This window comes from Hylaeus volcanicus, chromosome 8 (genome assembly GCF_026283585.1).
Source record: "Hylaeus volcanicus isolate JK05 chromosome 8, UHH_iyHylVolc1.0_haploid, whole genome shotgun sequence".
In the NCBI taxonomy this organism is placed as follows: Eukaryota; Metazoa; Arthropoda; class Insecta; order Hymenoptera; family Colletidae; genus Hylaeus; species Hylaeus volcanicus.
In genome coordinates this window covers 16,979,159-17,005,411 of record NC_071983.1, presented here as the reverse complement: position 1 = coordinate 17,005,411, position 26,253 = coordinate 16,979,159, and the positions used below count along the sequence as shown (strand labels likewise).

The 26,253-nt window shown below is 45.0% G+C and overlaps 2 protein-coding genes across 5 annotated transcripts in view; one reads left to right on the top strand and one right to left on the bottom strand.

Moving 5' to 3' along the window:
* The window catches only part of LOC128881643 (ecdysone-induced protein 74EF), a 208,507-nt gene that overhangs the window by 124,569 nt on the left and 57,685 nt on the right, over positions 1 to 26,253 (bottom strand). For all 3 annotated transcript variants that reach the window (XM_054132910.1, XM_054132909.1, XM_054132911.1), the window contains exons 2-4: positions 10,075 to 10,372; positions 9,590 to 9,860; positions 9,415 to 9,516 (exon numbers count right to left, since the gene is read on the bottom strand). In XM_054132910.1, coding sequence (XP_053988885.1) covers positions 9,415 to 9,516; positions 9,590 to 9,860; positions 10,075 to 10,218 — 517 coding nt within the window. In that variant the 5' untranslated portion in view covers positions 10,219 to 10,372. The remainder of the gene's footprint in view (positions 1 to 9,414; positions 9,517 to 9,589; positions 9,861 to 10,074; positions 10,373 to 26,253) is intronic.
* LOC128881648 (U7 snRNA-associated Sm-like protein LSm11) overlaps positions 10,882 to 26,253 on the top strand; it is a 41,866-nt gene continuing 26,494 nt past the window's right edge. The window contains exons 1-2 of one of the 2 annotated variants that reach the window (XM_054132923.1): positions 10,882 to 11,596; positions 11,678 to 11,744. In XM_054132923.1, the coding sequence (XP_053988898.1) occupies positions 11,420 to 11,596; positions 11,678 to 11,744 (244 nt within the window). In that variant the 5' untranslated portion in view covers positions 10,882 to 11,419. The remainder of the gene's footprint in view (positions 11,597 to 11,677; positions 11,745 to 26,253) is intronic. The other variant, XM_054132924.1, reaches the window with a different exon arrangement.

Below are 26,253 nucleotides of genomic sequence, written 5' to 3'. Positions count from 1 at the left end.
GTTCAATGGTCCTATGAGGGGCTCGGGTACCTCGGGTTCGGCAAACCCATACTGTAGCTGGGACCGATCACAGCTGCAGCCCTTGAGGTCCTACAATTCACCGAGGATGGATACTCGAGACCTAGTCCTAGGCTCCGACTAGCGATAAGGACGTTTCTTCTAAATGAGTACTGTTATTCACCAATATCGTGTACGAGAAAGAGAGGGAGGGTAGTGTGGGAAGGAAGAAGAGATTTGGGTGCAGAGAGGAAAGAAATATTTAAGAGAAGCGGTATAACGCAAAGGTCGCAAAGAGAGGGATGAGGAAAAACTGGAAAAGGCGGGATTGGAAGGGATGATAAGGATTATGATGAAATACCAATACCGTGTACAACGACAAAAGCATCGTACCAGCCGAGTGGTTTTAAAGAGAAGTTCGACAACACGGGTCAAATTGCTCGGTAGTTCCACTGTTGATAAAACACCACCAGGGGGGTTTAAACCGGTAAAAGAGAGCGAGACAGGCCAGAACGAGTCGTTCGACCGATCGATCGTTTTGCTGGGTAACCGTAACCCAATTTCGACCAACGACGGAGAGCGTGCACACGCATTCTCCACACGACGGAGTGTAGTATAAGGAAATTCCCGATCTCGGCTGTGCCGTGATTCTCTTGCGAAACTGTTTACCTGCCGGCATATGGGATAGGTCCAAGGATACGAGATTACACACGAGCCTCCGTTGCCTCTTGGATGGCGCTCTCGCGCCTCCCTCCTTTTTTGTTTATATATTTTCCGCCGCTGCTGAATTCGATCGGCCTACTTTCGCGCCTATTCTACTCGCGTACGCGGATTATCTTTGCGAGCTGCGCCCGAGAAATGATTTCGTTTTCGACCAGGGAGAATCGCCGCTGGATCTAGGCGACCGTTTGTCTCGATTGTCGCGGAGGACGCGAGGAAAACTAAAAAAGGAGTACAGAGATGCTCGATAGTTTTCTATAGAATAGCGAACACTGAGTTGGCCTAAAAAGTGGCTTTATTGAAAATATTTTTTTGCGAGACCTCCAGATGTACAAGCACGATCTGTTTTAGTCAAATTGGATGGTAAACGGGGTAATTGTTATTTGTGCTTGGAGAGCTTGTGTATGTAGGGGGTTTACTTGAAGGGATTGGAATAGAGTAACATAGCGTGGGAGCTCACGTGGCTTAACAGTAAAACTGCCAAACTGAGTTATTGACGGTGGTTTTAGTCTAATTTTCGATAGCAATTATTGTTTCAGAGAAGCAATGCTTCTCCTTCCTTTGAGTTGAAAAATATAGTTGTATGTGTAATAGGTATCCCTTGACCTCGGTAGTTCTAGCGTTAAAACCGACCTTGCCTGGATATTATTTTTCATTGTTATTCGGAATTACGCCCTAAGAAGGGAAAGAGCCGCAGAGAAAGATGGAATCGAAATAAATATATGCACGCAACGACTGCCGGGCTGCGTGGGTTCCCTTCGAGTCTTCTTCGCGTGCGAGACTAATTTCCATTGCGAGAAACGTCGGGCTACTGTCAGGGAAATTGCATAGAAACGCAACGTCGTGAAAACGCGCCGGCAGAAGTCACGAAGCCGCTCGTATGCCGCTCGTGGGAATTAAGTTACCGACCAAAGCCTTCCTGGAGTGCGAGAAGAACCAGAAGCGACGAGCACGAAAGCGCGCCGCGAGGACAGCTATTTCCATTGCGATAAACTCGCAATTTTTCATCGTTTTCTATTTTCCAATTCCCGGTTTTCGTGTGGCTCGAAGCGTCCAAGGGTTTATAATGTCTGACCTAACTCCAACTTCCTAATCCAAACGCATTCATTGAATTCCAAACAACTCGTGGCACGCGAAGAATATTTTTTAACCGACTTCGAAAAGGAGGATGTTACTCAATTCGGCATGTATATATGTATATATATATATTTTTTCATATCCAAAGAGTCCAGAGATCCTAAAAAGTAAAGCCAGTACCTAGTCTGGTTTGCTCCAAAGCCAGCCGCCTTGCTTCTGACGATAAAATATGATCCATATGGATTACGATCCAGGCAATTTGAAACTGTTCTAAACAGTTGACGATCACCAAATGTCTGTCGCGGCGTTAAAGTTTCTGCCGGGCTCGTTAAAGCAAAGAGTCGAGACAGGTGCGTGGCGTGGAGCTCTGGAATCTTTTCAGAAGGGTTGACACGAGCGAAAAAAGTTGGAAAGCATAACACACGGAAACGTGACGGCGTGCTTAGGGTAGTTAAAGCGCATTAACGGGGAACACGTGCACCATCGGACCCCGTGCAGAGGCTACGAGTCCCAGGCGACGGTACACGTGGTCTGTTTACAGTACAGATTTCCTTGACAGCCCCTTCGAGGGAGGCCCCTCTTCCCGGCAAACAATCTCCCGCAGCTTTTCAGGGATTCCTGAAATCTGCCCAGCTAGAACTTCTGGGCTTCCTACTGTGGCGAACCAACAAACTCCGTGAGCTCGCCGTGCGCAGTTTTTTAAAATCGCCAGGGTCGTTCCGAGCCGAACGTAAAAATCTTGATAAATTGAGATGATGTACGCGCTCTTATTAAAATAAAGAACGGAACAATCATTTGGACCTCGATGGGTTAAACATCTTTTGCTTGGCACGACGTCATGCAATGGAGGGTTGAGGAACAATCTGTTTATTTGGGTCGCAATCTCAAGGCTTCCTAGATGACCTTGGAGGCGTAACGAATACGTATGCCACGGATGTTTACAACGTGGATGTTTGCGAGAGAGATAAAAGATTGCAAGATAAAGTCGATGTCGAAATTCACCGACAGTGGTTCAAGGACTGAATATTCAATACGGTATCGATAGGCTAACGAAATCGAAGAGATTTAGAAATTTAGACAACGAATGTTTCATGGAATTGTAAAGCAGAAAACATCGCCGACGACAATTCGAAACGAACGTAATATTCGGTCATATCGTAACAGTTTGTGACAGAGGTTGTGCTTATACCGAATGAAAAATTACAGAAATTGTATGCAAGGAGAAATGGAGACGATTACATTCTTTTGTAACATTTAAAGGTATTTTACACATTAATCTAAATAGCAGTAATTGGCACGAACTTGCGAGATGACCTGATTGATCGACGAGCTACCACATTACCTGACAATGAGAGAAATTTTCACACCTTTGGGTTAGCAAACTTCTGTTCCACGGTGACGAGGGCATGTTTACAGAGACACCGGTAGATTTCCAACAGGTGGTTCCTGGAATTCGTTTCCCGTCTCGAGCAGACTCCGGAAGCCCTCGGAGCTGGAGTTTTCGGACAGCGTGTGTGAATCCAAGAAATTAGCGGAACGACCGAGTGGAACCGAGGCAGAGCGCGGGAAAGACGGAATCCTCGGGCAAATATTATTTCAAGTTTTTATGGCGGTGAAAACGAAAGGTTTCGTCACGGCTTCCGCGTCTGCTTTCGAAAACAATGGTTTTTTTTTCGTCTCCGTGCGCGGTTCCTTTCGGTGGAAAAATTGTTACCTTCCAGTCTACTGTTCGGACGAAGTTCTATTCGAATTGACAGATACGCGAAAACAACGTTGAGCTATTTATTTACAACATTTCTTGGAAAAACTTGTCTTCATTCTGTTTATGGACAATAAGAGCACTTGGCTCGTTCAGATACTTTCTTCAAATACGATCATTTTTAATTAAAAATAAAAGATTCCGTAACGATACCGAACGAAACGCAAAGAGTATACGGCAATGGTCGTGAAAATAAAAAAAAAATTAAGGGACGGATCGAGGATCGAGACGTACGGCTCCTCGTTTCCTTGCCTCCACCTCGTTATTTTCGCGTCAATTTAATCCTTTCGCAAGGAAAATCCGCTGCGATGACTCATCGCTCAAACAGTTGCTAATAGTTGAGAGGTACGTGCAGCTGTTGGAAAGTCGATTTGTTTGAGAATTATCATTCCGTGAAGCGACAATTATTTTCCAATGCTATTTGTACCGAGGAGAATGGTTCTGGGAGGAATGCAGTCCCATGGGCCGGGAAGGATCATCTTCTCGCCTTGGTACCCTCAGGATCAGCTCTGAATGGTATCCAACAGACGAATTCTGCGACAGGGGACTTGTACCGAGGTAAAATTTGTGGTGACAGTTTCGATTACTAGTGTTATCAAGGAAAGCAAAATATTCATCGAAGCAGATAAATGTATTGTACTTGTTATGTTAGAAGTAACAGGTCGTAAACATTCAAACTTTTGAATAAAGAAGACAAGGACACGTATTAAACATATCATTATTTTTTTACACAAATTTCACAAAAAATTCAATATTTTCTTGAAATTCCAACTTATGCAAAATCTCTATCCAACTAAGAATCCCGGACCGATTTCTGCACCCACCGAGATTCCATCCGAGCGTTACCAATTTTCGCGCGTCGATTTCCGCGAGGCCGACGACGGATTTTCCCCAGCTTGGCGGTAGCTCGCGAATATCGCCTCGGGAGGGGTTATAGGTAATGCCGGAGTGCTCGACAGGGGGCCCTGACCCGATTGCAGCAAAATGTCAACACTCTCGTTACGTGGCTCGCACTATCACCGTCCGAAGCGAGCGGAGCGCGTGCACGCTCGGGCATATACGCGGCGTAACGCTCGGAACGCGCGAAACGGGGGGCGTTCTCCGTGGGTGTATGGGTACGTGAGCGACGTGCGCGTACATACGCTTCGTGGTGTTTAAAAGTGGCCATCTTGACTTCACTTTCAAACGCCGCTATCGGCCTGGAAAGAACGAGCGTAACCCGTGGCGAGAAAACGCGGAAAAGACTGAGAGAGAAGGAACGAGAGCGCGGAGGGAAAGAGGGAACGCTGCGGTGCCGTGGCACCGTGTGGCAATACGAGGAAGCCGATTACCCAACGATCCAGGATCCCTCGAACCCCGCCACTGGTTACACGCGATTCCCCGTAATTCGTCGCCGCTGTTCCACGTTTCCACTCCATCTCCCCGAATCACTTCCTCCGCGTAAGCCTTTTCCGATCCGGGGGTTTCCACGATCCACCGAAACTGTTAACTAGTTCTGGGAAGAAGGAAGCAAAATGCTGACAATGTTTTCCCCGAGCATTATTTGGCATTTGTTGGGAACGCGCGGAATTTTCTGGCTTTTCCCGAATCGGAGGTCGCGTGTAAAAATTTAAAAAAAAAAAAAAAAGATCTGGGGCATCTGTTTTGGATCGTATCGATGAAGCAACCGTGCAACGAAACGACTTTCGCGGCTATTGTGAAGGCTTTGCGATGCCTCCGCGCAGCGAAAGGGTTAAATGGAGCTTAAACGGTAACTGGGAAAGCGTATACGTGACTCACGACCGAGAAAAATATCCCTGCCATACATGGTATCTGCATACATTTTTCAGTCCCACTTTTAAGCCTTAAATTGGAATTCAAGAAATTTGAAATTTGTCGAGTTTTCATTCTGTACTTCAAAAACTTGGTACACCGTATTCACAATTTTTGTCCATACACTCTCAACCCATACAATGCATTGAAATTCCATAAACATTTCAGTAATATATTACAAATATTTTCTTTATATATGGAGCAACCTCTTTTGGATCAAAATGACATTTTCTCGTACAATTAAAATTTGTATGCTCGCGTGATAACATCAGGCCATCCCTGGTCGATGATCGAAGGGTGAAGTCGAGAGGGTTGCATAAATGGACGATACACGCGGTCGTGTATCGATTCGCTGCACCTGTTTTTCCTGAAGCGAGAGCATCAGCGGAGCCGCGACGCTCAGGAGGGGAGGAGAGAGTGGAAGAGAGTCGACGCCGGGTCTCGAATCTATTTCCGTGGGGCCCTAACCCGAGCCTCGAGAGACGGAAACAGACGGAGGGGAGAACAGAGACGGCGACAGAGAGGGAGAGGAGAATTTATGTGTTTGGAGAGGGTCAAGGGAACGAGGGTAGCGACAAGTGCAACGGAGTCGTGCAGCTGGATGCAACAGGGGGTAAAGAACACCGCGAGCGTCCCCTTTCTCGCTACCGCGTCGCTCGAGTCACAAATTTCGAGTAACGAACGAAAGATCAACTTTTCGCACGATACTCTTGGAATGAAAACCAGACTCTGGATTGTACAATTAAATACTTCGATAGAAACAAAAAGTAGTTGATATCGAACGGATAATTATATTTGAAAAATACCTACAAACAAAAAAGTTTGCTTCCCGAGATTTAAACGTCTTCCTGTGTCTACTTCTTTGCGTTAGGTTTCGTAGCAAGTATTTCGTTTCGTGCGAGAAACGTGGGAAATCCTCCAATTTTGCTCTGCTAGTCGATACATCGCGAGCGCGGGGGGTAACGACGCGATTCGACGTAAAAATCCACTTTTTGCCGGTTACGCAGGATGCACACGGCGAAAGTGATGCGTGTCGAAGAGACGAGACAGTCGGGACCGACAGACCGAGCAGAAGTGCACGCGAGAGTATGCGCCACTTCTTTTCTCTTCTGCGACTAAGCAGCTCCAATGGGTGCACGAGCGAGAACGCAGAATTTGGTTCCACTTTTTCCCCAGAATTTACTTTCACTCGATTTACGGTTCTCGATGTATTTTCACGAAATTGTTAAATATTTTTTGCTCGACTTTTATTCTTTTTTACGCAAAATGATTCAATTAAAATGCACTTTTAGGTAAAGTACACTACCCTTGATTGTTAGTCTTGATATGTGACGACTAGTACTCTGAATAATTTAAAAAAAATATTTTTCAATGTGGCTCCACAAATGAAGTTGAGATCAAAATAAAGGGGTTCGATTCTTGCAATGAAATTGCTATCGTCTTCTACTTGTTGTACAAACGAACCAAATCACCGTGGCTATGTCGAGGCATTACCATTTTATGAAACACGCATTCGCGAAGGTTACTATTCGTTCAATATTATGGTGTTATACTGGTTCATCGAAGTCAGATCGCAAAACTAATCCCTAAAGAAAAAGCTCGATGGCAAGGAACGTTTCGTGGACGTTTCCGCGGGAAAGATGGATCGATGGACGCGATAGACGCGACGGAGGTCTTCTGCGTCAACGAGCAAAGCGGAAACGAGCCGCCGAGCGTGCAATCGTTATCGCCGGCAACTGGGTCGTAAATATTCCAGCCACCAAACGGCATATTTTTGGTCGATAATTTCGCTGGAAGAGCAGTCTGATCTGTATTTATAATAGTTTTGCTAGAAAGTTCGGTTTCTCACTTTCCAACCGCTTTCTAAAAATGTGAAAAGAACAACGGCGGGCACCCATTCCGATTCGCGTTCTAACGGCACGTAATTGGCCGTCGCAGCCCAGGCTGCGGTCGTGGACGGTGTCGTCGAGCTTACCGCGAACCGTTGAAACTTGTAACGAAAATCACGCACAGGGAATTGTTATCCCCGCTGTCTAACGGGGCTACGAAGAAGTGGCACGAACCACCAACAATATTTGAATATCTTTCTAATACCGAACACCCACTCGGAGGATGATTCTAGGGGTCAAAGTAAGGCGAAAACCAAGAATGTGTGAAAAATTGCTTCGGAGAGTTTAAGTCCAAGTTATTAACGCTAAATCTAACATTCACAGTGAGTGTCGACATTTTTCACAAAATGATACAAGTTTGAAAAAGGTTTGAGCAATCGTGGTAGGTTTAATGGTAATTGTTGGAAATGAGTAAAGAAAATCTCCATTCTATTCAAAGGATTTAGCCATCCCCTTCCTAGTTAAAATGCCTAATTGCGTCTGCGTGAGTATGCTTGCATGGCCTATCGTCGTTATTACATATTCTCGTTATTCGTCGCGTCACCGTAGTTGACGAATCAACTTCCTAAAGACGTTTGTCCTTTCCTTCTCCGCGATAGGCCGACAATTTCTCTTTGTTATCGTTGAGCATTGACAGACAGAAAGACCCAGCCGCCCCTTTTCATCGTTTTAAATGCTCGGGTTAAAGGCTAGGCGTCTCACGCGGCCTACAAAAGGTCGTTACCACTTAAGCGGTGTCTCGATACAGACGATACGCATGCAAGCCACATGCGTGACACATGTGTGTTGCCGTATCGAACCGAGGACGTCGAGCATCGTCACGTTCAGCAGGTACGTTTCGTGTCATACAACACCAGTGTTGGGCTATCGTTGCTTTCTTAACTATCGTTTGTCATTAACGATCATAAATCAATCTGGAATCTTTCAGAGCTAAGTCCGATTATTCATTAGCGATTAAGGTTACGTTCAGAAGCATCGTCTAACCTCTTCACAGACGCTATTATCTTTAATGAATGCTTATCTCAGATTTACGGCCTCTCGAGCTTTGTGCAGCAAAGATGTTAAATAAAAATACGAAGATAAATTAATCACGATGGCTGATTAATCGATAATCGTAATTGTGTACTACATTCGGCCCAACACTGTCATTGAATGCTGTACCCACGGTGCACGTACAGTAACGTTTAATATAAACACTTTCGCTACACCTTCACGAAAATATTACGAATAGATTGGCGATGTTTTCTCGATGCAAATGAGTCCAAACTCGATCTAATTCGGTTTGGTTTTCGTTGTACGCACAGTCATGCCTCGGATATTGATAACATTTCCCCACCATTGATTATACTTCTATAACGCGAGTCGCCGTCGACGTAATTTCGACCAATTTCGGCTCACTCATTGTTCTCTTCGAGCTCGACGAGTTCCACGAAAAAAATTCTCTACCCATGCTTTGCATATTGATAATCGACGGTCCCGAAATTCGAACATTAAGCGAGGTAGCGGTGTAGCACGGTGTTTGCCATCCGGTAAGGTCGTGCAGATATAAGTTGTTCCTCGCGACGGTCGTTGTACGTTGTTGGGATCTCGAGGCGAACCCGAAGCAATCGCGAAATCGCGTACCCGAGTAGTGTGCTGTTACGACACGGCTGTAAATTGTAAGAATTGGGCCACCGCTTACACGTACGCGTAGCCCGTGCATGAACACTGCATACGCGCGCGAGCGCGCATGCTGTTTTTTTTTGTTGCGTCGACACAAGAACGCAGGCGCAATTATTGCTAACGCGGATGTCTGGTCGCGATTCGCGAGGCCTTGGCCGGTTTCCCTTTCGGAGTAGCGAATCGGCATTGCTCGAATACCGGGAGTAGTTCGAGTTCGAGTTGGAACCCACGATATATGCACCTCCCCTTTTTACCAACGTTGGATACACCGTTTCGTGCAGGACACTGTTGTATCGACATTTTTGTCGGCAAGGCAGGTCTTGTTACTATCTACAGGTGACAATACCACTGTAGGTAAGAGAGGAAACCTCTGGTAACGAGTACCGTTGGTAATACAGATCGCAGAATTTACCTTCACTCGATACGATGAGTGATCTACCCGCGGAAAACACGATCTCTTTCGAAACGTGTGTATAAAGATAAACTCGTGAATCGTACCTTTGCTCATTTCAGGCTGAATACTTTCCGTCTTGATTTCCGCCCTCGTTGCATAGGGGATGGAGGTTGGCGAGGCTTGCGACGAAGGGGCTGCTAATTTTTCTGTCGCGAAAGAAAAGGGACACACGATGACTTTCGTAAATAATTTTAGTCCTTGCTCGATTACGATACTCACCTGCTAACAAAGGATTGGCGGCCGCGATGTTGTACCTTTGCCGTCTGCAGGAGGAGGTTACGGAAGTTGTTGTCGACGTGGGCTGACTGGCTTCGACCAAATCCGCTTGCAGTTCTCTTAAGAACGTGTCAAGCGTGTCAAAGGGTTCCTCCCCAGTGACACCGGCCATTCCTTCGCCCTCTTCCGTCGGCATGTTTGGCGCGGCTGGCGTCCCGACCAGGGCATTCAATTCCATCGGGGAAAATTCTACCGACTGCCCTGTGCTGCTTTCCTGATAACACGCAAAGGTAAAGTTAACAACTGACATTCCTTTCTCCATGAATTAGAAAAGAAGTTCTTAATTATATTTAAAATATCGAGCATGTCGAGATGCCTTGCTTCCAGCTATACTCCAAAAATGCATAAGGCGATGCACAAACTTGCCCTTACGTCAGAGATGTCGAGGATTTTTCAAAATTTTACTCGGACAAAAATGGCGTACCCACCTGAAGACACTGCGTCAAGTCGACCATTTTGCCGTCATTGTCAGGGCACCAAAGTAGCTCGTCGTCTATGAAGGGCATGTTTGACTCCTCCTTGGGCACGAGGGTGGAGGTCAGCGTGAGGGTTTGCGATACGGGGACCGGCATCGGGACCCGTACCCTGCGGTGGGGCCTCTCTAGCCACCCCCGCGCTTTCTAACATCCAAAATCACCTCCCAAACGTCCCCACTTTTCGCCTCCTTCTTGTTCTGCTCAGCAGACACTTTCTCTCTCGTGGATTCTACGCGTTACTCCAGTTCCTCTGAAACAAATACATTTCGTTTGCTGTAGAATAAACTTTTAGTGCACGCAAACAATAATCTGCTTTTTTAAGTATATCGATTTTTCATTATATGTTGAAACTTTAATAATGCAGCCTTTGACGAAATTGTGTAACTTGGGTCTCCATGCCCTATACTTGCGGCTATACTTTCATTCCTGAAATTTCCTTCAAATGATCGCGTTTATTCAAAAGAATTGTACATAATACATATATTTGTTTTTGTCGGCGTATAAGATTTAAAAGTAGTTAAATCCGCATACTTCGACATAAAATTATCTTTGGCCAGGTTGCCGAGCCATAGACGATTTTCATTGAGCAGTTAGTGGTAAAAAATTACTTTCTCCCGTTCCACGGAACGCGCTTGCGCGGTCCCTTACGTGTCAGTTCCGTGAACGGCTGCAAATCGCGCGACCGTCCCATCATTGTCTATCGATACCGAGAAATGTACCGATTTCGTTTATTAATTACGATGGATCACGTCATTTCTGCGATCATTTCGTTCGTCGATGCAAAGCAACCGATCCCAACCCTCGTACATGTTGATTCGCTCAAGTATAGCGTGTAACGGAGCGGCGGGTAATAGGCTGGCATTTCCATGAAAGTGAAAACACCCGAGTGAAAACTTTCTTTCTGGCTCGTAGGTTGTTTCACTTCCTGTGCGCGTAACCTCTCTCTCTCTCTCGACGGCGTTGCATTTCTATGCAGCTTCTACGCGCCGCAGTCTTTACGTAATTCTCAGCCGCGAAAGAAAGTTTCTATCGCTCGGTAGAGGTTAACATCCTCTGGTCTCTTACCTATTCAAATATCGCTCGTTGCTCGACAGCGATCAGGAGCAACGCATTGCGTGGAATGAAAAACGACAGAACATGTTCCTAATCCTTTAATTCTAGAATATATACATTATAGAAGTATTTCCCTTGAACGTACACGAATTTTTTTTTTTTTTTTAAACCTCGATCGCCGTTCGTCAATCGACTCCGAACAAGTTTAAATCCCGCGCCGGAAGTAGCAACAGATAGTTTCATCATGGCAGACGACGAGAGCAGCACGACGTCCGAGGAGAGCGTGGATGTAAAAAGTGACAAATTCGATCCGATGAAAGCGTTGTACTCGTCGAAAACACAGCTCTCGTTAAAGACACCGGTTTACGACAATGTCTCGAAGTTTGAAGCGGTGATGTCGGGTTTGTCCGATCAAATGAAAGTGGGTACACTGCGAACACCGTGCGCGCCTGTTTTCCTATTGACTGAGATTCTCTGTTCCTTGTTTGTTTCGTTATTTCAGACAAAAAATAAGTTGACCAATGTCAAGCAAGGAGAGTCTTCGAAGCAACGGAGTTTACCTGGTCAAGGTAAGACTCGATCGCGCTTATCAATGATGTTAACGAACCACGATCTCTGTTTCTCGTTGTAGCGAAAAGTGAGGTTATACACCGACGCGGTTCGTGCGATCTTTGCGCGCTCGACGAGAGATGGCGACCCCGTGAAACCTTCCCCCGGTTCGGGAGGTCGCAGTTTCATTCATGATAACTCGCACGTGGTATCAAATTTCAATACGCTTACGGTTAGTTGACAACGAGCGGTCTACGGACCCGGAAGTAGAATGAGGGGGAGTTTCTCGCGGACTACGATGGGGCTCTTTGACGTTAGGAAAAAAAAAAAAAGTGCGACGTCCCTCCGGGGCGACAAAAATATCGACCTCTCGCTCTTGAAGCGACTCATTGATGCTAGCAGAGTTTTCGTAAAGTTGTAGGCCAGGGGTTCCCAACCTCGCGCGCATCGACCTCCTTCCAAAATTAGATTCGATTTATCGGCCGTTTCCTATCCTGGGACGACAAAAGTGTCTTGGTACTTCGAAAATGAGATATTTGGTCATCCGAGTTGGAGGAGCACTATGTTTTCGCGAATGACAAATCTATTTAGCAATGTCTCGCTCAGTACAAACTACATTTGAACAAAGCTTGTTTGCTACTTGCTGGAATGATACAGTTTTAGGCGAAACTTCTATGGAAACCTCATGAAATATTACTTCTTCCCTCAACTTATCGTCACTCTCCACAAGTACAAAATGAACATATGATATTTCAATTGTTCCTTAAAATATTTTACGTAAAATGCATAATCCCTGCTTGACGCAGTTTTTGAAAACATGTTTGTTCCGCGTTTTACCTAGCTCTGGAGCGAAGCGATGGAAAATGCTGAAAATTGCGCGTTGTTGTCGGCGAGATAGCCGATGTAAAACATTGTAAGACGTTCTGGACTCTATATCCCTAGATATTGGCACACTTTATTTACGATCGGACAAATACCACGAAGGTCGTCGGTACGCCTTGCTCGGCGCGCGTAGTCGCGTGGAATTTGACCTCCGCGAAAGCGCGTCAACTCGTGGAAGCCAGCGCGGTGTCTCATTGTTTCCTTCTTCACCACCGTTGTGTTTCCTTTTATCGCGTGCCTGCGCCGCGGATGATATCTAATGTCGCCGAGTATTCGACGAGACCTTCCCTCGGGTGCCGCGACGCGTTGTGCAAACAACGTGGAATCCGCGACGACAGAAGGTCTACCGAAATGTTTCGCAATCGCGGAAGCCTTCGAGCTACGAATCCGTACAGGGTTATCCGATACGAAACTATTCCCCAATATTAGTCGTCTCCGCGCCTCGATTCGCTGACAAATCTATCAAATCTGACGGCCTGAATCTGCGCTGGATAAGCCAATCAGAAAAATTTAAAGGAAGTAACGTTAGGACGCACCACAGGAATCTTTAAAAGATCGCATGAGAAATAAACCGATCAGAATTAAAGTTTGTTTTTCTTTGTAATTCTATTACAGTGTAAGTCAGAAATTGAATAAATAATGAAATCTCAGTCTGAAATTTCAAATTAGATGGTACCGATAAATGAAACTAATGTTCCATTATCGACATGGGTTACCCTAATTCTGTCACCACTTTTACCAGTTATTGACACTTGAATAACAAAGAATAACTAGATAAAAATATGACCTTGTTCGCGATTATTTCTAATTAATTGTTTATCCGTTATGATAATTTTGTACATTATCGTTGTATATTTTACTATTCAAGTATTTATATGGTTCGATCGGTCTGGTTCTGTTTACAATGGAATAACGACGAATAAACACTTCCAAGTTCGAAATGAAGCGTAATTACCTATTACTTTCCTCTTCGTGCTTCTAATTGAAGCGTTCCTAGCAAGAAGCAACCCGATGCTCGCGTGAGTCACAACCTCACGCCTGTTAAGGTGTGAATTCGTCCTATAACTCAAGGTTTCTCATGATTATACCTTGAAAACTACCAGCGAAAGACAATTATTTTCTGCTCGTTGAAATCGGTGAGGTTGACGCTGTTACGAACAATTATTCGAGAAAAGCACGACATCCATCGCGACTAGTATATATTTTCTCATGAAAATGCCGAAATTAATTCGTTCAAAGTTGTATTATTTTACAACAGATCCACAGTAGCAATTTATACCGAATTTATCAACTTTAGCATAGGAAATAACCAAAGAAAAAACCAATTCAGTTTAAAAGTATGCCTCATTAATTGGAGAAAAAGATAAATAATCATATAGTGCACATATCAGTTTGAATTTATACATATCAATGCACTGGTCTAAAAAAAGTTACAATCAGGTAAAACATGACTCCATACTGCACGATATTAAAGTTTTTCAATATATGCGGTGTCTGTAAACATTCAGAATTGGATAGTCTAGTATCGTTTAGTCCCCGCGATGCTTTGGGTGTCCCGTGGTTCGTTCTGGTCTCTATCGAAACTTGACCAAAGCCCGCGTTGGTTCTTAACCGTGATTCTGACACGGTGCCAAGCGAGATCGACTTAATTTTCAGTGAAAGTGGTGCACGACGTTTACAGAGCGCCTGCTGGACGCTCTCGTAAAGATTTCGGCATCCCGGCGCCCAGGGACGTGCACAGAGTTAGGCAACTATCTAATCTAGATGTAAATTGAGGATAAGTTTGTTCAAAGTTGATGTTTTTTTACAGAGGGATTAGATACAACTATTTATCTTTGTGGGAGGGTTTTCGTTATACAATTTTATACTTGGAAAGCTAATCAAAGGTGAAAAGAGCAACGTGTACTCCCTTATGTGTAGAAAAATTGAAAGAGAGAAGAACCTTATTTAATATGCAAACAAATGCACACGTAATAGGTTGAATATGTATGACATAAGCTAGGACACGGTTGTGCGTCTACAAATTGCACAGAACTCGAGGACTCCCAGTGACGTGTTCCATCGTTCTACCTCGAAATTGAAAATAAACACTTTGGCTCGGATTCGGTGAGAATAATTTCGACTAGTAACGAAAGTTTTTCACTGGATACGTTTTAATAGGTCTTAAGCAACCCGAAAGTAAAAGAATCATTCAAGAAATCAGGTAGGTCGATTCATCGTGGATTGTTGTTACATGGAAACAACAACCGACATGTTCACCAACTTTACATACGCACACCATATAGAGAAGCATCACCATACAAAAAGAATGTTTCTTTATTTACCGTCGCTGCATTGGAAACGTATCGTAAGTTATCTTATAAATAGATACTTCTCAGCGAGGAAAACCAATGTTATCTTACGATAACAAACGTTAGACTCTAGGTCACTGAGCGGCGAATGAGAAGAACGAGGAGCGTTCGACGCTGATACATACGGACACTATGACATTACGCAATAAAACATTAAACATTGTTGATTACTCCAGAATGTACACGGTATTTTTCAACATTATTATTATTATAAAATGAGCCGATTGTCAATTGGTACACCCACGTAACATCAATTTATTCGTTTCCCAAGTATGATCAACACCAATTTATCGAACCTGTTGATTTCTTGGATGATTACTTTGTCAATACATAGAAGACAACGATGACTAATCGTGAGAGTTTTACTAATGATCGTGTTCTGAAGTTAACGTTTCCGTTTCGTAAAGTTTCTTATCGTCTTCGTGTAAGTAATTTTGGGTCCCTTAAGACCCACAGAAAAATATCCAATAAAAAACTTTCGATGCCAGCAAGGTCCTTTTTCCTTTTCACTCATTCAACGCGTAGCACTGTCAACCGAAAGCGAAGCTACAAATAAAGTATCGCAGTTGAACGAGAGGTGTGACAGTTATTAACCCAGCTAACCCCAAAGAGTTGAAAGAAGGTGAAAAAAAGGATCGGGAGGGGGTTTGGCGGTCGCACACGTTCGGCAGAGACAGAGGCTAGTGCTTGGTTCCCTTCGTGTTCCACCGGATACCCCGGGGGTATGTATCTATTGGCCGGCAGCCAATTACACCAGGCAGCCGATAAATCACGGATCCCTGACCCAGTGCAGTTTTATATTTACAGGCGACGCTGGTGTGCGCGCGAAGAGGAGAGGAGAGGAGAGGAGAGGAGAGGAGAGAGGAGGCATGGGCGCGCGTGTTCTCTGGTGCCACTCGCCGCGGTGCACTCATAGTCTCTCTCGTTCTTTCTCGTAGCTCTCTCACCTCTCTCTCCGTGGCGCGTAGAGCTCTCGTGCGCGTAGCGGCGATGCTCTCTCGCGCGACATCGTGTGGAAAGCTGCAGTGGAGAGAGCAAGAGGGGGAAAAGAAGAGAGCGAGGGAGGGAAAGAGAGCTGGAGGAGGGGTTCGTCGAAAGGGGGTGGAGAGGGGCTGGCCGTGGTCTCGTGTATGGGTGAGTGGGGTGGGGTGTAGCTCGCGTATACGTACGTAATGCAGCACTTGTTGCGCCCGGGCGTCGACCTCGGACTCAACCCGAGGCTCCGTGGCGGACTGACCGTCTTCTAGACCGAAAATTTTGCACGGTGCATCGCACCGGCGCGCAACCTCGACGAGGTCCTTCGGCTTCCGGTCTCGCCGAGGCCCCCCGTTGAGATCTCACCGCGGCACGCTGCGATTCGAATTAGAAAAACACGGTCGACGTGTGCAATTTCATATCTACGCCGCGATCGTCCACTTTGCTCGGCAAAAATGAACGCACGGGTACTATATGTACACCCAACGAGGAGCATGGGAATACCTCGACCGAATATTCGCCATAGTAGACAACAGGGACCGTCACGAACGTGTTGAAACGAACGACTCGATCCCATCGAGATCTATCATACGTCGAAGAGGAGCGAAACGAAGGATGGGTGGGTGGGTTGATGTAACGATGAAGATGACGATGATAAATACCCTCTGAATTCTCTAATCGAAACACGAATCTGCAAATTGTTTTAAATTGAATCGATTTTTCTCAATCATCCGAAATGAGACCCAATTGCGTGTTGTTGAAAGATCGATACTCGACATAAATATTTGTTCACCGTTATCGAATACTTTGAGCAGTACATTACAAAAATTGCAACTTTCCCTTCGAATATCGCGGCGCATGCCAATCGATACAAACGAGATTCACTTTTCTTTACCCTATCGCTGCTTATTTCGTAGAGCACATGTCGATGTGAGACCGAAACACGAGGACGTTTGACGTTTGCAGCGCATGGGCCGTTTTCGGTCAACGCTGGCTTAGCGAAAGGGTTGAGACGCGGCGCGCGCGCTTTTATCGCGAAAAAGCCGGCATTGTTGAAAGTCTCAGCGGCGAGATATCGGGAAGAGGATCGCGGGCGCAGCGAGAGTCGCAGCAGCACTTGTTGCGTCCGGACGTCGACCTCGACTCAACTCGAGGCTCCTCAGCCTCGCCGTTCGGCGTCCAGCGTTGAACAAAATGTAATACGTGATTATGATTACTCAATAATCGGTAACCATGGGGTACAGCGCGCGTCAAAAGTTTGGTGACGCGTACCTTTTGTCCTACAAAATTTCATCGACGATTCACGTTTAACGCTATTTATAAGGAACGTATTCGTATCTCAGTATCTATGATTATTTAGTATCAATGATGCTCCGAATGAACCATCGTTCTTCGAGTTCGCCATGGAACGAAGAGAAAGCTCTCTCTCGAGGCTGTGAAACGCGCTCGCGGACTCCCAACGATTTTTCCGCGACCTAGCGCAATACGTTGCGCGTCGTTCTCCCGTTAACGACGTTCTCCCTGAAACGTTCAACGACGTTCGAGAAATGACCTCAAAGAACCGATCTTCCTGGGTCGTGACCACTCCTGGGCGTCTCTTCAAACTCCCTTCGAGGAACCAGCCATAGTACGAATCATCGTCTCAAAGGTGGGCACGGTATCCACTCGAATAAAAATTTGAATAAATATTGCCATCTATGCTAATCGAAACCAAGTTGCTACCTCTCGATTCGAATCCGCGAATAGTTGGTTAAAACGTCGATGTGTGTTGATAAAGCAATCGATGTTGTTCCCCTAATCAACAAACGTACCATTCCCTTATTCAGCAACGAATAAAAGCTTGTCCGAATAACTGTTTCTGTTTATCGTTTATTATTCCAATAAAACACTGGCCAAACTCTGCACCGAACGCGATGCAAAGCAGCTGGACAGCGACACGATGGCGAGTCGTTCGCCCCGAGTAACGGAATAGTCGTCGTTCCGCCGATCTTTTCCCGTCGATTCTCGCGCAATATTTCCTCGTCGTCCTCGGTCCAGTCTTTTCCCCCTGTCTAACTCGCTTTCCTTTTCAATTTCCGCTTGGTTCGCCATTATTCGTTCACGCCTACCCTTCGGCTACTCTAATTACTCCAATTTCTAAATACGCTAAAGTTTGTTTTTACATGATAGTTACGTTTCGAAGAATGATATGTGAACACATTCCTTTGGATAGAATAGAGTGGTTACTCCAAAACTATCAAGGATTGTACGGAAAGTGAGATGGAACCGTTTACGAAGAAAAGGGTTCCAGTAAATCAATTAAACGATGAATTAATTCGAAAAAAAATCGTTCCTATCGTTGGGTCATATTTGACTGTAAAGAAAAAGCTTTCTTGGTGCAAAAATACACGACCAAAGTGCAAGTTTATCGGCCTAAGTATTCCTAATATATAGAGTGGAGAACATGTGAACTTGGACAGTTCTTTTGTTAATCAAGAAAAATGTCTGCTTCCACCTTTTAAAATAGAGTATCTACAACCTACGAAATCTTGTTGTATCCAATTTGTGTGCTTCAATTTAAATGTCTACCTTGTAACATTCACGAGTATTCACTGGCACGCTTGACGTTGTTCTCCCGACACCCGGTAGACTGGACGATCCAATTCCTCGACCGTTCGTCGTGTGCACGTACCGTCCCCCTAACCTATCCCAACGTAACAGATGACTATCGAGTACACCGAAACGGTAGCGCGTTTCTCACCCTCTTCGAATCGCAACGCGTCTGTTCCACTTCGATCGGACCACGCATTTTCTTTGCTCCAAGCATCCCTTTCGCTCAAACCAAATCGATGACCTTCACCCGAGAGCCGCGGCAAAATTATTGTCGCTGGGTCACGCCTGCCACGAGAGAAGAAAATTCTCTCGATTAAAAATATAATTACCAAAGTTGCGGTTCTTCGCTCTATGTAGTAGCGATACGTAGATTACACGTGAACTCTGATCGATTAATTTTGTAAGAAGAATACTTCTAGGTCGAATATGACCCAGAGATAGGACCCGCTCCACCACGAGAATATTCGTGAACAATGTCGGTTCGCGAATAGCTCGAGAACCGAGAAACGTGCATCTTATCGATGATAATAATAATAATAGTAACATTGCGGCTGATTCTTTCCGCGGAAGCGCGGAGAGGAATGCGTCGGCTTCCCAGTTGCATATCAAGATCGCGGCAGCGTCATCGGGAACACGATTCCGACTCCAACGACGCCGATCTACTTTTTCCCTGGCTGGTGCGCGTTGGCTCGCCGCCGCCGCTACTGGGGTAAAAGTGATTTCTCCTTTCTTCTGGAATCTCACCGAGCCTCTTTCAGAGGACTTTCCTACGGGTCGTTCGCGCGCTCGACCGCGATTTCCCACGGCGAAGGAGACGAGGGGAACCCTCTGTAATCGGGAAACCACGAAAACGCCGCGGAACCCTTTGAAATTCTTCACAGCTCTACGCCACGAGTGTTCCCCGGAAATGGACAAAATTTTAGTCACTTAAAGTGAAAGTGAATTTTATTTTCAAGTATTTGTTTTTTAAAGAGTAATGTATATTTTTGTAATATTTATATTTTTCACGGTTGAATATATTTATCTTTGAAATTTGCAAGGTCCTTTGGTCGAGTCCTTTTTGGAAAATTTTCTTGAAGCGACTACGTGGGGGTGTCAGCACAAGACTCGAGTGTTGTTTGTGATTGCATGAAGATCCCGTTCTATAATAATTAGAATGTATAAGAAATGTTACCATAGAATGATCAGAGACTCATCGAAATGGATGTTCAATCGAAGGGGCGAATTGCTATACATCGTTTGTATTCGTTATACGCGGTGTCACCCACTGCATTCTGTAGGGGGAGAAAGAATACCTTCTCCCTTAATAGGTAATGGGTCAGACTTTATAGTCAGCCGCCATATTCTACTTACTGGTAACACATCTCCTTGACCCGGGACTATCCTTTCTTTCCGTTTGCAACACGTTCTGTTCTCGTTTTAGTGGTTTTTAGTTATTATTAACAAACGTAGATGTTTTTTCTATTCCTATAGAATATTAACCAACATCATTGATCCTCTAGCGGAAACACTTTAGCTGCGTGTAACATAGACGAACAATTTTTCTAATCGATCAAGACTAATCCTGCCATTGGCTGCCGAACATAATTTCAATAGTTGAAAAGATAAAAGTCTCCTCTCAACTTTCTTCGCTTTCAATTCAAGTAGAAGAAACCTGTACCCTGCATAACCACTAATAGAATAGCTCGACCCGTCATAAACAACTGCTATCGTACACGATATTTCTTCCCCTAAACCCAATTCAAATCTCCTCTCTACCATTAAACACGCGAAACTGGCTTTTGGTAAGCGAACCACCGAGAGACAAATAAATTAATATCTGTTATTCGCATAAAATGCAGCCGGTCTCTGGTATCCTGCAGCTAGTCCGCTACGCTAGGAAGAAAACAAAGCGAAAGCCACGAGGGCAGAGAGGGGCAGGCGAGAAGGGATCGAAAGGGCCTGGTCGCAAAAGTAACAGTACCTACGGGATAGTTCGCGTAAAGCAAACTCGCGAGTGAACAAGACAGCTCAGCCAGCGTTTCTTCGTGGCCGTGTGTACGTGGCCGCACACCTAACCGCGGGTCGCGTGTACGAACGCGTGTTCCCGTGGCGCACACCGTCGCCGCCCTCCGCACACAAACGAAAAAACCCGCGATTGTGTGGGATGCGCGTTCGCGCGCACGTGCTGCGCATAGGTACGCGTCGCGTGCGCGAGTGTTGGAGCTCGCGTGCTCTTGTAGGTGTGCCTCGGGTACGTGTAGAGAGGTCTGGTGGTGGCTGCTCGACTGCCTGCCTGCCTCGGCTCTCGGGTGCGCTGTCCGCCAGGACGTTGAACCCAGCGCGACTCAACCTGGGGATCATCCGCTGGTACAACCAGGCCTACTCCTCCTATATACTCCTACCCCTCGCCCCACCTCTCTGTCCGAGAGTTCGCAGCTCTTCCTCCGCTTCCACTATCGTTCTCGTTCTCGTTCTCGTTCTCGCCACTCGGTATCTCTCTCGTTCCGTTTGCTCGTCTTCGACCGCTCTCCTCCCTCTCCGAGTGCTTCCCACTCTCTCCCGCTCTCTTTCTCTCTTCTTTCCTCGACATTTCGTTCCCTCGGCACAGGGCGAGGGGGTACCTCGTGTCGCCCCACCTGCCCCGCGTGCAAACATTCTCCAGGGGCCGTCGTACCCACCTGCACAGGATCCTCTCCTCCTCGGGACCAAGTGCTCCTTCGCACGCACGGTAAACATTTTTGCAGGTGAACACGTGAGATACGTTGCACGGACGCGACCGACCGAACCACCGGAGACTCCCAGTGGCCCGATATGTATATAGGGGATACGATAATTGCCGGGCTCGACGTCGGCCAGCTTCCATCGCGATTGTTCTCGCGAAGATCGCGACCTGGCTTTCGGCCGTGCTCGCCCGGTTTCCGCGCCCCCCGGAAGCTGGAATTCGACCGGGGGGATCTCGATCTCGCACTCACCCCGTTTTGGAAGAGTCGAGAAAGGCTCGCGAGGTACAGGGTGGTTTTACTACTCTTTTCCTTGGCACCCTTACAGGACAACGGTCGTTCATCGACACTGACCCTGTTACATCAGGTTTTTTTGAAATTTGTACAAATCATGGCACTGGTTATTCAGCATTTATTATCGCTCACTGTACAGTTTCCAACCACGTTACTTCGGGTTTTCGTCGGTAATGTGAAGTCCTTCTTAATAAATATTCCACAAATCGATGAAACATACATTCTTAAATGAATGCTTTATCAATTCACATGTAACGTTCTCCTAGTGGTAAGTCTTCTACATTGATAAAACATGATCTCTCAAACTGATCTTGAAATGTAGGGATACTTATCAAGCAAACTAAATAAAATATTTAAATCGATTCATAAAAAAGGAAAACATCTTGACGATCTGAATACTATATTTAGAATTTTCAATAGTTTCCTGTACTAGAAGGGAGTAAATCTGTAATCGACTGAAATCTCTCTTGTTGCATATGTTTTGAAAATCGATCAAAATCGCAGAACCATGACTGATGAATGAGGATGGATAGTGGTTTGCCCCGGGAAAAAGATTTTCGCGGGGACGATGGTCCGAGAAGAGTATAATACGAGGGGGGGGGGGAGAGAGGGGAGAGGGGGAGGTTTCCCTCCGTGGTTGCGATTCTAACGGTTTCCCTCCGCGGTTCGCGCACGTGAACGCTCTCGAAGCGGCGCGTTATCTCGTCTACGCCGGCGGTACATAACCGAAGATCGGAAAAATGTACACGCCGGGTGGAAAGGCGGAAAAAATGACGGCCACGTTGGAGGTGGACGGGCGTGTTTGTGTCTCCCGCCTCTCTTCTTCTCTTTCTCCGTCGCCTTTCTCAAGGGAGCGTGTTCGAGATCGTTCGGCTCGATCGCCTTCTCGCCAGGGATGCGATCATCCTCAACATCTCCACCTCTCGGGCAAACTCTATTACCATTTTACGCATTTTTTAAATCTTAGCCATTCTAGCAAAAATTGTAGACATTTGTGGAATTTTAAAAGCTGGTAATTTGAACGCCAACGAAATATCCTGTTCAAAAATTTCAGAACAAGTTAAAACAAACACGAATCTTGAAGGTAATCCCTATTGCTTACGACACAGTTTTAGAACATTCTAGAAATAAATAAAAATAATAAAAACTATAAATGATAAAGCAAATGACATAACATTCGACTGTTTTCCGTAAATGAGACCGACCTGAAACTTTTTGAACAGGTTGGAAATTTATTTCCACGCAAATGTGAAGGATGCTTTCCTTGCGTGGGCGATATCAGGGGATGGACTGGGCCAAGGACAACGAAAGGAGTTCAGATTCGAGAAAGTCTAGGCGTGGTTTTATACTCCGATGCAGACCGTCGTTATCGATAGCGACAGGACTGATACGATGCATATCGGTGACTCTTAGCTGACCATAACCTGTACTCTGAACGTGATTATAATTCGTTACAAAAGAATGCAGTTGCAAAAGAATGTTGCTAAATGGAAACTACCCTGATAGAACGGACTCTAATTTATGGCAGACTATAGCGAAATTGATTGCACCTTGAATGAAGTAGGCCACGTGTGAGATACGACTAGTTAATTGAGTAATCGTGAAGGTTTCAACGGAGAATTCGTCAATTTTTGTATGCCTTTCAAACCATTTTTGTTTATCGGTTAGAGAGTCGTTGGAATTTAGAAACCGAATCTTTATTGCAACCTGTTTAGATCTCTTTGGAAAAATGACCAAATTAATAACAAAATCAAGCTTCATAACTATACTGAATTCAAACGATGTCCTTTCTAACTGCTCACTTGTATTGTCGTTACAGATTACTAGCGAATAAAAGAATAGACTTTACTTGTATCATTTTTTCGATAATAAAAGTAGCTCGTACTTAAAATATGTTTACAAATCACATTCTCTTCGAAACACTAGTCGTTGCGGCCTGAAATACATGTTTCGCTTTTTAACAATTTTTTCCCATATGCAGGTAACATTTGTTGTGCTTCCGCATGGGTTGATACTCCACTTACTACGCTTGATAAAACTTCTGTATTGTAGCTCAAGCAAATGATACAAGCACGCTTGGATTCTCTCGACTTTACATAAGATAAATAATCCATTTTCCAGTGACCGGACAGACACCGAGTTTCCTAGACAGAGGGGGGGGGGGGGCTCGCGTCGCCGCGATTAGGCGCGCGTGCACCGTAAACGAGGCAATTTCTAATTTCTCCGCGGCCGTTAGAGAGGGAAGCTACGGTACACGGTCGTACCCTTCGAAAATCCATCGAGTTTCGCGCCTTGCCGGGTGACGTATTTTTATCGAACCGAGCGCGCCTCGGCTTAGGCGCTTAGAGGTTCTCGTTCGGTGGCTTCTCTCGACATTTTATTTTTTTTATTTTTAGAAATCGCGCCTGAGCGACGCGAACGCGCGCCTCGACGGCGAAAAATGCCCGCGCTAGCACGTCGACAGAGAGAGAACGCTCTCTCGATGCTCTCCTCGTATCGGCGGTTCGAGTTAAGTAGCCGAGGCTAGTCGCCTCGCGGAGAGCGGAATTGGATCGCGACGATAGTGAAAGTGGCGTGCTCGCGCGAGCCTGCTCGCGTTGCACGCGGAAAGGAATAAAGAAAGGTGGAAAAGAAGCGAGTAGAGCGCGCGGGCGGCGGGGGAGCGGTCGAATGTACCTTAAGGTGGATGAAAGTTATCGGAGAAAGCCAATTGGCAGCGTCGAATCTCGCGAGCGCGACGAGCGTCGATCGACCGCTCGACCGTGCACGCGGATGGGCGAATTTATTTATTTAGGCTCGAAAGTTAACGCACTGGCGTCGAGTAACCCACGCGGGCGTCATACGGAACTCTTACTTAGGTTCGGATGATGCATGTACGCGTCATCGAGATGCCTACGTCACTGTTTTAAAACGAATCTATAAAACACTATCGATAGGTCAATCTCTGTCCATAAGTGCTTATAAGTGATTATCGACACTGAATATAGTAATTGTCCTTTGATGACTTATTTTCTAATTTATTTATCTTATGCGTGAGTGTACACGTGTAAGAATAAATAAGCAAGGAACAACCAGGAAAACGTTGTTCTATTATTCAAAATATTCAGAAAATGGGAGTGGTTAAATAGCGTAGAATCTCCAGCTTGCATTTTATGACCATTATCAACCACTCCTTCCAAGTTTACATCGATGCTTGCTCTTTACTGTTTTATTGCAGATGATTCAAATGATACAGGCTCTTTGGTATACGTATATTTAACCTACTATTCGTTTTGAATTCAATTTTTTTTCCATTAAATATATAACTTCCAAGCAATTCATCATTGAGCGGTTGTTATTTTGATATAGTAACGTGTATGATAAGTATCCATCGTAATCGATATCCTCTAATGTTAAGAACTGTGCTTAAAATTATTCCTCGAAGCTTTTTTTTTTAAATGTTAGGAAATATATGGACAGCGGCTTGGATCGTGGCAGCGACATCGGCCGATGTCGATTGTTTTATTGTTCCTTATGTGTTCCATGCGTACGATCGCGGCAATAATCGGGGTTCATTAATATATATCTTTAATTGAATAAATATTTACTTTACATAGTGCTAAACGCGCGTGAACAGTTCTTTTGTATCTTAACCCACTAACCAAACTGACATTAAAATAAAAAAACAAAACTCCTGTTTAAAAGCACGTCAGGGGCTCGAAATGTTGAATAAATCGCGCAGAGTTTCCGTTCGTCAATTGTTATTAAAATAAAATTGTGCCCATCTCTGGTCGTGCCCCTACCGACTGGTGCAAACGAGTACGTATAAAGCACCGCTTGTAAGTGGCGCTCGCGTGGCCCGCGCGCACACCAGCGAAATAAGTGCACTCGTGTGCAATGCTCGGAGCGTGTACAACGGCCAGCCTTTACGTAACTTCTGCGCCGTTCCTCTTTCCGCACCGCGACAGTGCCGAACCCACCTCCACGAGACCCCCATCCCTCTCGCTAGTCAACCCAAATCCTTTTCCTACTACATCATCGCAACGGATCCCAGTAGAGGTTCCAATGATTTTAATTTGAAGAGAAAACGCAGGTAGTCGGGACAGACGTTCTTAATTAGAAATCATTTAAAATTCTCTTCGTTATTGCACGTTATTTCTCATAAATTTTTAATTTTTAAATTTACATATCGATTCAAGCTTATCCCGGTCTTGTTAATTTGACAGCACCTCCGATTTTATGAAGGTACCTGTGCTATTTCGTGTATTATTTTGATAGTGTACAAATTTAATATAAAGAAGACAACGTAATTTAAATCGGAAAATTAGTAATATGGTGTCGTTTACCTTTTTTGAAAACCGATCGTTGAAGATTGTTTATAAGGTAAAAAACACTCATGCATAAGCGGAGTTATCGATAAATGTACATAAGCTTTTTAAACACTTTTTTTATCGTTTTCTGTTCTAAGCCTGACTATTTAACCGCAATTTTTTCTGGGTATTTGACATTTTATTTATGGACTGTTAGCAAGATTATACCACTTGCTGTTATTGTATAGTAAAATATGTATCTGTTTTTACAATTAAAAAATATGTTAAATCTAAGCGTTTTCGTTTATCTTACACGAAAACCGATCGTAAAATTCTTTTCAATGTACGAAAAATACTCATGTACATAAGCGGAGTTATTCATGGTTATGTGTAAATTCTTTCAAGCACTTTCCAATAATGTACATTTACGATTCGTCGCAATAA